The sequence below is a fragment of the Danio rerio genome, chromosome 14, assembly GCF_049306965.1.
Source record: "Danio rerio strain Tuebingen ecotype United States chromosome 14, GRCz12tu, whole genome shotgun sequence".
NCBI lineage: Eukaryota > Metazoa > Chordata > Actinopteri > Cypriniformes > Danionidae > Danio > Danio rerio.
In genome coordinates, this window is record NC_133189.1 from 36,372,628 (window position 1) to 36,384,028 (window position 11,401).

The 11,401-nt window shown below is 34.6% G+C and overlaps 1 protein-coding gene across 11 annotated transcripts in view; it reads right to left on the reverse strand.

Moving 5' to 3' along the window:
* Window positions 1–10,701, reverse strand: part of arhgef6 (Rac/Cdc42 guanine nucleotide exchange factor (GEF) 6) — a 58,089-nt gene extending 47,388 nt beyond the window's left edge. For 9 of the 11 annotated variants that reach the window (XR_012389811.1, XR_012389810.1, XR_012389809.1 and 6 more), the window contains exons 1-3: window positions 10,464–10,701; window positions 8,650–8,733; window positions 2,214–2,298 (exon numbers count right to left, since the gene is read on the reverse strand). Coding sequence is in view for 6 of the 11 variants with exons in the window: in XM_073922014.1 (XP_073778115.1) it covers window positions 2,214–2,298; window positions 8,650–8,733; window positions 10,464–10,628 (334 nt within the window). In the remaining 5 variants the exon portion in view is untranslated. Of the gene's footprint in view, window positions 1–2,213; window positions 2,299–8,649; window positions 9,026–10,463 lie in introns of those variants that run through there. The other 2 variants (XR_012389813.1, XR_012389812.1) reach the window with 1 other exon arrangement.
* Window positions 10,702–11,401: the final 700 nt, after the last annotated feature.

Sequence of the window (11,401 nt, forward strand, 5' to 3'; positions counted from 1 at the left end):
TTTGGGGCAGAAGGAAAAAAAATACACTACAGTAATAAAGTGCTACATGTCATGACTATGATGATATAAACCAGGGGTGCCCAAACTCAATCCAACCCCAATACGACACCGGAACAAGCTAATCAAGCTCTTTCCAGGTCTGTTTCTCAATATACGTTCTTCATCGATCTTGTGTCCTCATGTTCTCGTTTAACGTCATCATCAGCTGCCAAAGTTCGGTTTCAAAACTTAAGACCGCAAGAACAGAGGACATGTGAAAGTTTCTGGATGTGTTCTTGATATTGAGGATGTGTGTATACAGACTTGAGTGCAAAACTCGCTTGAGAAGTCCCAAAAATCATTGAAGCTAAATAAAGGAGGAGGGAAGCGCAGCATTCAGTTTATTATTGAAGTTCAGAGAAATAACTTCATTATCTATTTGGAGTTTCTGTAAATGAGAGGGTGTAAGCAAACATAAACATGAAAATCTTAATAAAGGTGTAAACACATTAAAGGAGTTTATTTGCTAAAATTCACATTCAAATCTGTTACTTATATTGTGCAAAGTATATTTGTAAGGTTTTGTTGTGTTATATAATTAAAAGGGGAAAAACAGTAAATTGTTGTATGAATGCTGTAATGTTTAAATTTTCGTTAAAACACTTGAATGTCATGTGACCAGAATGCAGCATCCCATTTCTCACATGAGGACTCATTTCTCACGGTCTCTAGAGTTCGTTCTTCCAAGGTAACTTGGCAAGAACAGTCTCCACAAGAACGCAAATCCGCTCTCTGCGTTCTGCAATTGAGAAACAGCCTAGGTATACTACAAACTTCCAGGCAGGTCTGTTGAAATAAGTTGTAGCTAAACTACACAGGACACCAGCCCTCCAGGATCAAATTTGGGCACCCCTAATGTAAACTATATTATGAGTGATACTGATCATGTCTAATTTTAACAAGTGAGAATGTTTAAATACAATTTTAGCTCATTTTATTTTTTTACTGAACACAAATTCATTTCTATTTCATGTCTGCTAAAACAGGGGAAAAAACTTTTAATACAAGGTACTATAAATCTATACATCTAATCTGTAAAATATTCATCTGATTGACATGCATACATTGTTTTTTGACAATAAAAAAGTAAATTAAACTTTCGCCCAGAAAGCAAAAATATGCTTATAAACTCAAAAAGTAATATAGATTTGACATTTATAATCTTAATTATTAACAGAAGTATCATCATTTTGTGTTCATGTTGCCCATCTCTACACTGTAAAAAATGATATTCTTACTATTCATCTTGTTTCCAAGACCAAATATCTAAAAATTCTTAAATCACGAAGCATTTTCTAGACAAGTTAAACATTTTAAAGTATGTAACCAAGTATTATCTAAAAACAAGAAAATATGTAACAATTTGTTTTCTTAATGTACATCAATAAGAGTTCATGAAGTCAATTATAAATTCATTAACAGAGTTTATCTTACACCTTTACGTCTGAAAAGATTTACAGAAACTCCTCTGATAATTGTTTGAACTGTAAAAAATGTAAAGGAATATTCCTTCACTGTTTCTGCTATTGTGACAAAATTATCTCTTTTTGGAGAAAAATATATCATTTTCTACAAGGACTTTAAGACAAAATTTACTTTTTCCTCTGGAACTGTATTTGTTATATGATGGAGTAGAGAATGTGTTTGACTCCCACACCAAACATTTGTTTTTAATCTTGGTCTATCTGGCAAAGAAATGTGTAATTTTATTGTGGACAAATCTTCTCAGGTAACCTACTTTAAAATGTGGTTGTGTCAAGTATGTACGTTTTTTTCCACTCGAGAAACTCACCTATGACATACATCAAAAGTCAGATGACTTTTGGCAGCTATGGACACCTTTTTGGCACTACATTAATAATTTCTCCGGATTTTCTATTCTATGGTGTATATTTACCTAACTGTATCATCCCAATTACTTTTTTGTTTATTTAGCATTTTTTTTCCTACTGTAAACATGAGACTGTTTTTGTATGTGCTGATGCATTAAAATAACCGACAATTAATAAAAATATATAAAATAAATCAATTTATTTTATTTTATTATTTGATATTTGGACCGGAATCCAGAGGAAAAACTCTAAGTAAGATAATAGTTTCTTACACAGGCAGTGTATTCAAAAATGAAAAAGTTGCAGAACAAAAATAAGACCATGTCCACTGCGCCGAGTTACCTTGAGTGGCGATGTTTATTGCTGAGAGTGTCGACAGAACTCTGTTGAAGTTCTCCCCACTATATAAACTTTCTGCATCAAAGCCCTAAAAGAAAGACACAAGCCAAACAAGAAAAAAGTCAGTTCCAAAAGTAGAAGCAACACAAGTAGGTCAAAAATCAGACAAGAGTCTGGTTTTATAAACACAACTAGGGGCGATTCAAGATCCAGATCAAACATTGATTCTCTTACCCAGTGACTCCATATTTAAACATTATCTGCTTAACAATGTGATAACATTGATACATGACCATTTTGCAAACTCGCAAATGTAATCAAAATATGACTAATTTACTATTTAACTGAACTCTGATGTTTACATCCTTTAAAAGCAACCCTTTTTAAAAATAAAAAATCCAGATGGTAGGGAAAACAACTTCAGTCAGTGTGACCCACATTTTGAGATTTGAGATGTTGCTTTTGTGTTTGGTCTGCAGGCCCTGTCAGTGGCTGAGTACCGACAGCTATCCTATTTCTTGCGAAGGGTACAGTTTCACATTTAAATAAAACATAATAGCATTTACACAGCATCTGTGCTTGTGTTTGCAGAGCACTGTTTAGGTATATCAGCAGTCAGTGCTGTTCGAGACCACTTACAATTTACCATTTGTTTTGCGAACCGTTGCTCTCACTCGTCAATAATTAAATGTGGTTCATAATAAGCTTCGGGCTTGTGTTAAGATACTTCTCGTTTTCAGCTTCTTTAAAAGCAGAAGTGAAAGTTATGCGCCTGGTTCGTTTGTCTAGTCACATGACTTTCATCAACCATATACCCATTGGGTTTTTCAGAGCATGAGACCGGGGTTTGCTTCCAAACAAATGTGACTTGGGGATTCATTTGAAAAGTTCTGGTTTAAATTGTCTATGCCGTACATTTTAGTTAAAGGGGTAGTTCACACAAAAATTTAAGTTTCTTTACAATTTATTCACATTTAAGTGGTTCTAAGCTTTATGAATGTCTTTTTCAGTTGAACACAAAACAAGAAATTCTTAAGATTGTTGAGGGAAAAAACAGTCATTGACATCAGTAGTAGGAACAAAAAATATTATTGAAGTCAACGGCTGTTTTTCTTTCATACAGTCTTAGGTATATCTTTCTTTGAGCTCATCAAAACAGTGGAGGACTAGTAACTGATGAAAGAATTTTTATTTTGGGGTCGGGGGGACTCTCTCCTAAATAACATTTTATCACATGATGACAATTTGCATACTTCAGGAAATGTGATTACCCCTTATGCACTTTTGGGGATGTTTTCATCCAAACTGGGGAGATTTTGAGACTTAATTTGGCCACAACTATCCCTGTTTCTCATTAAATTAAACGATTTTAGGTGACAGATCTTATTTTAAAACATACTTTGGGAACATGCTATGATCAACAATATACTGTGGGAAAATTTACCACCCTTCCTTTATGTTGGTGGTTGTTTTTGCCCCATCGACTTCATTCTAATGACATTTTTGATTGCAAAGCCATGACATCATATAGTCATGCAGTCTTGATTGTTGCTGGTTTTCTCTGTTGGGAAGAGGTAAGATTTGTCATTTTTACTATTAATCATCAGTTGCAGCAAAAAAAAAAAAGTTTCTGGCTTAAATGTATAAGTGTATTAAACGCACAGTATCATTAGTTGTTTTACTCCATAGAACATGTTAAAGTGAGAAACTTTTTTTGCACAGGCTTATTTAAAGAATTAATGGTGACAGCTGATGATCAAAGGTAAAGATTTAAAGTTTTGCCTTTTCCCATTAGTGAAAAAACCCAAAAATCAAGAATGCTTTTTTTTTTGCTTTACAATCAAAAAATGTCATTCTTATACAAGTCAAACGGGCAAAAACAGCCACAAACATGATGAAAAGGTAGTCAATTTCAAAAGTACACAAAGGTTAAAACAATAAATAAACAAATTGTGCTTTAAATGTTTTCCAAAGTAATGAAAGGTCAATTTGGCCACATATAAAAGCTAGGTGTAAAAGTGACTTTTTCTTTAATTAATAATTAAAGTAACTAAGTAACATTATTATCTTTGGCACAGTCTAGGAATACACTCTGGAGCATGAGCTTACTGACACAGTGATATAAATCGATGATGTTGTGCGCATCTTTCACAACAACACAGTAGGGATGTCCCGATAAAGTTTTTTTTTGCCACAGAGTCAGAGTCATTTGATTTTGAGTATCTACTGATCCAGAAACCCAATCCATTACTTCTATAATACATTAAAAAAATTAAATCATGGTTCTACATGCTCCATTGGCATAAGAAATCCAGGGTTCTCTACAAAGGCGAATGGCAAGTCACTCATTGTGGTCATTTTTGCAATCTTGGCTGTGATGTCCTGTGCCTTCGCGTTGTCATGGGGCATTTTCTCCCTCCTCTTCAAACTCTCCTCCAGCGTGAGCTGACTGGTCTTCGGTTGGGTTGACTGGGTAAACTCAATGTATTGTGCCGGGTATTTGTTTTTAAAGTGCCTTAGCAGGTTTGTTGTGTTAAATGTAGCCTTTTCCTTTCCACCTCTTGCAATCCCGAGTTTACATATTTCACAGTTTGCTATGGCAATGTTGTCGTCATCAATATTATAATGCCTCCAGATAGCAGACAATCGTGCTTTCTGCTTTAAGCTACTTCCGTGTTCTACTTTGCCTGCATTTGACCAATAGCATCTCTGCAACAAAGTGATATTATGCCGCACACGTTGCTGATCCTGAGTGATGTTAAGAAAAAGGTCTAACTGTGTCACCGCATAACTATAGATGTGTTGAAAAATATTGAGAATATATATATATATATATATATATATATATATATATATATATATATATATATATATTAATATGTGTGTGTGTGTGTGTGTGTGTGTGTGTGTGTGTGTGTATAATTGAGAGGTAACGCCCGATTACAATCCAGTCTGAAAACACATAATCAGGCCTGATTTCTGATCACGTGATCGGATCTGGACATCCCTAGGTTGCAGTATCCAGTATAAGCATGAGTATATTGTTCACATACAATATAACACGCACATTATAGCCCTCTCTGTTATAAACAATGTCAGCTTGTGCAAGTTTAAACTTTCTGCAATATTCTTCAAACTGTTGCGAACATGCTCAGGAATTTAGATTTGTTTCATGCACAAACCAATTATATTGCTTCATAGGACCTAAATGTATCTTCTCAAGCCGCAAGTATAATTTTTTTTTTTAATAAAAAGTTTTTGAATCTGAAAATGTGGAAGTCTTTCAACTTGCTTTTTATTAATCCCAAAGGACCATGTTTTAAGCTAGAAATCATTAAAAAAAAATGTCTAGGATAGCTTGAGGGCGAGTAAATTAACAGCAAATCTTATTTTCTGGGTGTATGATAGCTTTAAGCAACACCTCAAACAGACGAGAAATGTTTTATTCTGAAATAGACTTCGCTGAAAGGAATATTAAGCCAGAGTTTAATCCACAAGACATATGTTGATTCACTAACTATTCTGACAAATTTTAAGACAGTGACATGAGAGAGAATCATTTAAAGTTGTTCAAATGAGTCATTAACTGTACTACACCGAGTTTCTGTTCCCAGCTACTCTCTCAGTCCTCCTTGTCCAGCTACATACTGCTGCTTTACAACAACAAACCACAAATAACAGAGCAGAATTCAGCATTTGAGCTGCTCAGTGAAACCAAGCCAAGCCAAAGCTCACAGCATTACACTTTTAAAGTTGCACATTGAGTCTACTGTAATAATTTAATCAGATTCTGACAGATATTAACTCCCCAGCTAATATTTAGTCATTTTGAGATCCTCAATTATAGCTTCAGCTAATTGTTAATGACTGTAAATATTAAGGCCTGTTACACAAAACGAGTTGAACAAACTCTGGGTTGCAGAGTAAGTTTCGGGTTGACAAATCTAAACAAATGCAAACTGGTTAAGATCAGGTTAAGTTGTATCACAATGCTTGATTTAATCACTCTCTGTTAACTCAGATTTACGGATTAAACCTGGAGTGGATGCAGATGAAAATGTGACATGCGCAGCAAACAGGCAATCACACAGCACATGAGAGGCTCAATTCACATCTCTGTTGAAGATTACGAGATATCATTATCAGATTTTATAATGAATTTAAACACAAGGCTGGAACAAACACTGTTTATTTAGTAAAAGTAAGTTAAAGAAAACATTATTATATCAAGGCCAATAAATAATTTATTTCAATAATATAGGTAAGTTCACAAACTCAAAAGACAGTCACATATATTGCAGCTAATTTATAAAATAATATTTAAATGTAAATGCTATTTAAAGGCATTGGTAATATTAAGTGATGATTCAAAGTATTTGAATATATATAAATAAATATAATTTACTTAATATAAAATAAATTATTAGCGAAAAAAAAATATTGTGACTCAGTTAGTTAGTTTAAAAGACTTTAATTTGGAGTAGGCATGGGCTGGTACAAGATTCTGATGGTATGATAACGCTATCACGGTATAGTGGTTACTGCTCTAAAATGTATTCTTTTCAAATGTGTGGGTTAAAAAAACTAAAACTTTTTCCCCTCTGAACAAAATATTCTTTATTTTGAGAAACACTTATAATATTTTGAAGCAGTAAACATGTCAGGCGAAATAATTCAAATGAATCATTGACTTCTGCTGTCTTCATTGGTTTTAGAAGCACAGATTTCTTTTACATTTTAAAATTGAATCTTTGGATATCTTTTCTGCTGGAGATACTGTTGTCTTAAAGAAAATGCAAATAAAAAAATCTCACCAATACCACAAGAACGATATAACAGAAAATGTTGCCGGTTAAAAACCTTTACTTTTCCAAACTGCGGTATACATTGAACACAGTTATCGGGCCATGTCTAATTTGGAGCAAAAAAGACGCACAGAGAGTGGGAGCGGCTTTATTACATCAGATTTGCCACTTTACTCATGGCTGATTGGTCCAGTTTGGGTCTGCGACTTTTAAACCAGAATAAAACCTGCTTCAGAGCACGTTAGCCATGTAACATAGGTTACCTAACCAAAACCACCAAGCATTCTTGAGCCCGAAAAATCATTGTTAGCTCAATCTAAACTTAAAAATCAAATCTGGCTTTGTGCAACATGTCTATTCTGTTAGGCAGAAAATTTGCAGATTAGTAAATATTGTTCAAAAATGTGTTTGTTTAAATGTAAATTAGCATCTCTTTCTTGCTTCCCTTAAACTGATTCATGAATTCAAGATGTAGAAAACTTATTTTGATCAGCAGGACATTAAGAATATTTTTAGCTGAAACTGTGATCCTTGATGATTCATAAAACATAAGTGTCAAATAACATAAACAAGAAAACAAACTGACATGAAACTGATGCTGTCTGTTAACAATAGAGAAGAAACGCTCTTCTGAATGAGCCAATTGACTGTTTGCTGAGGCTGTGAATTTATGGTAATAATGTTGTGATTGAATAATGTTCAGTTTCTGGACAAACCATTTCACTTTTACTGACACAAGACACAGGTAAGTGTATTAATTATGTTGTGCCATTATGTTTATTTTAATCATAAAAGTACTGTTTTTTTTGCTGTCTTGCATTTTACATAACAGACTTCGAGTCAGTAAACTAACAGAAAATTCTCATTTTTGGTTGAACAATCACTTTAACTCTAAACAAAGTCAAACCTTTCAATTTAAACCAGCAACATGAGCCACATCCACCACATGTGTATAGTTTATCAGTCCATAATCACATTTTGATAATAGTTTCAGACAGTGCTAGTCTTTTGCAGAGGGTGTGGCATCATAACCATGTGTTTGTGTCCGCATTAAACCTTTCAGATTGACAATGTTTACAGTGATAGTTATAATTCTTCACCATCTTCCTGAGAGGCCTGTAATGCTCCTGCAGGTCAAGACCATAATAACCATAATAAATGAAATGCACATGTGAAAGAGCTAGTATTACGCACAATCTTGTTTACTTGCATATTTTGAGATCACATGTACAAACCCAAAACAAAACCTGCTATTTATTTGCCTGTCCTCAGGGAGAGCTAAACTCAAATAGACCGGGCAAAAGAGAGAAGTACTCTTTTATAGACCCCAATATAAATAATTCAATATAATATTTAATATTAATTATTTAGTCTCTCACAAGTACGTTACTCCTCCATAAAATCAATGCTTATTGGCACAGTATTGAATAGAAATACACACTTTATCTAACAATGTGATTTATTTATGCATAATTAGTTATCATCTACTTTTGCCTAAGTGTGCCTTCAGTCTGCGGACAATATATTAATAGACAGTGTGTTTCTCAAAATGGCATGACCCTCTATTAGCAAAAACGTTGCCTTTGAGTGAACAGGACCCAAGCACTGCAATTTGAGAGAAATAAAGATCTTACCTCAACCTTTAAAGACTGGCATCCTTTCAGAAACTCCCGAATGTTTGCAATGCAGTCCGCTTCGCATTTGGGTTCAGCTGAATACTGTAACCAATGAAAGGATGAGGATGTAAATAATCTCAACTTTGCTTCAGACACACTGCAACGCAAAGAGACACTTGAGATCAACAAGATCTTCTTTTTGCAAGTGAACGTCAGCCTAGCCTATGAGCCACATTGTACCCGGACACTGCTGTCCAGTAGCGCATGCTAATTCTTCTGGCGTTTACTTTGCGAAGTAGCCGAACTATTTCTTCACGTACTCTTCGCCCTATTACACACACATACAGCCAGTATCTATGCTAGATCTCATCGGGCCCTGTCGCACCAGGAAAAGATATTTTGGAGGAAGTGACGACGTTTGCTCAGCAAGACTCTACTTGGACCGCTTTACTAGCTAGTGCGACTCGTATCAGAGAATCGGTTCTTTTGAAGAGTTAATTTTGAAGAATCGATTCTAAATACATCTTGTGAACTGAGGTAGAAATTGTCCACATGATTAAAGAGTGTTTATTAAAAAACTATCGTTTGTTTACCATGCTATATTTATTTCAAAAATACAATAAAATTGTGATACTGAACAAATATTAATAAAATGTATAATTTTTTAAGATAATGAAGGAGCGTCTGACTAGATAACAAGACTTTTGGTAGGTTAAAAGTTTCCTACTTCCCTTTAATAGACTGAAAATAAATAATTTTTTTTTTTAATAATTTTATTTTTAAAAAATCAGTAATAAGTTTTTAATATGAATGCAAACTTCATTATCACATTCGCGATATTTGAAAATATTTTTTAATTTATCATGGATACCCTACTTTAAAAAAAAAAAAAACATTTGGGATGTATCATGTTTCAGCTTAAAAAATACAGAAAAATTCAATATCATTTGGACAGAAATAAAAACACTAAAACGAGTCCCGTGTGACGAGCCGGCCAAATACATTAAAAAGATTCGGCTCAAATGAACGATTCGTTAACGATGCACGCATGCATTCAACCCCAAAAAAAGTGTACTGTAAGCGCCATTAAAATCAACAAATCGCTATAAGCACATGATTTTGTCCAAAAACAAATAAACGAATGAAGACAAGGAGCAAGAAAACATTAGCAAGTAAGATTTAAAAAAACCCACAAACTTTCCTATGTCAAGTTAGCACATTCGTTACAAGTCTAAAGGTGTGTGTACTTTTGAAACCACTGTGAATTAAAGCACGAGTTTAAAGAGTTCAAGTTAATACATTTTAAGGCAGATTCATTCGTCAGCAGGAAAAGCAGCTGGCTTGCGGACCTTAGTGCTCTAATTTGGACAACACTAGTTAGTATCAGATACACACATGCATGCGTATCAGCAATAATCCATTACTAGATCGACACCAACTAAACAACTTTTACAAACGACAGAAGTAAAAAAAAACAGTGTTTACACTCAAATGAAGGATGGTGAAGATTTGGGCTTTTTTTGAGAATGCGGAACAATTTTCCCCCAATGTAACAGGAAGTCAGATTCTGATGCGCTTTAATAGTACGTCCTGAATTAATTATCAGTTTTAAATATACATTAACCGCGCTGCTGTTTTCACAAATCAACGTATCTTCGCAAAATGTCATGCACTTCAATGTTACTTGTAACAGTATAACGTTATCACGCATCGTTAACAGTACATTCTGCGTCGCTGTATTAAAGGCTTTTGCACAAAAGAGGACCAAATTAAAAACAATTCACTAGAACGGACTGTTTAATAACGTATATTATACGCATATTAGCGATTACCTTTGTGATGGCTCCAGGTAGCACTCGCTCAATAAGCTTACACAGGACGACTCCATCTCTGAGGGACGTTTTCAGAAATTCCTCTGGGTCAGCGATATTCTTTTTGGGTGAATTAAGCACGCCTAATGTTATTAGCCACGTAACAGTCTGCTCCTCGGGGTTCATAGTTTGGGCTCAATGGGCCTTTCAGATGAGCTGCACCCGGTGCGCCAGCTCTGACTATCTGTGTTGAGATGCTGCCCACATCCGTCGCGCTTCTGCTTTTTCACTGATGTTACAACGACCATTCAGCCCAGCGACTTAGTTCTCCAGTGGACGCCTGCCATATAACTAACATAAAGGCTCTTTGACATTTAAGCGACAAAGGGAACTGTGATTGATCTAATGCCGCAAGAATTTTCCATATGGTTCAACTTTTTTTTCCAGACGAAGTACACCAGCTGTAAAAACTAACAGAGTTGAAGCATTTTCTAATGCATCATTCATCATTACAGCAGGCAAGGGTCGGTATAAGGTTCTGACGGCATGATAACCATGAATAAATAATCACAGGGTCATTATTGTTATTACTGCTTTAAAATATGTTCTTTTTAAATGTCTGGTTAATTAAAAATAAAAAAAAACTATTTAAAAAGTTAAAATTCTCCGTGAACAATGGGTTTTGTTGGGAAACATAACATTTTGGAGCAGTAAACATGTCAGGCTAAATATTTCAAATGAATTAATGACTTGTGCCATCTTGAATCGTTTCAAAAACACAGAAACCATTTAAAACATCTTCGGATATCTTTTCTGCTGGAGATACTATAGTCCTAAAAAAATCTTACATGTACCGTAGGAACGGTATAGCAGAAAATAGAGTTTTAAAACCTTGACGTTTTCAAACCGCAGCATACCTTGAAAACTGTCATCTTGCCAGGTCTTAGCAGAAATTACTC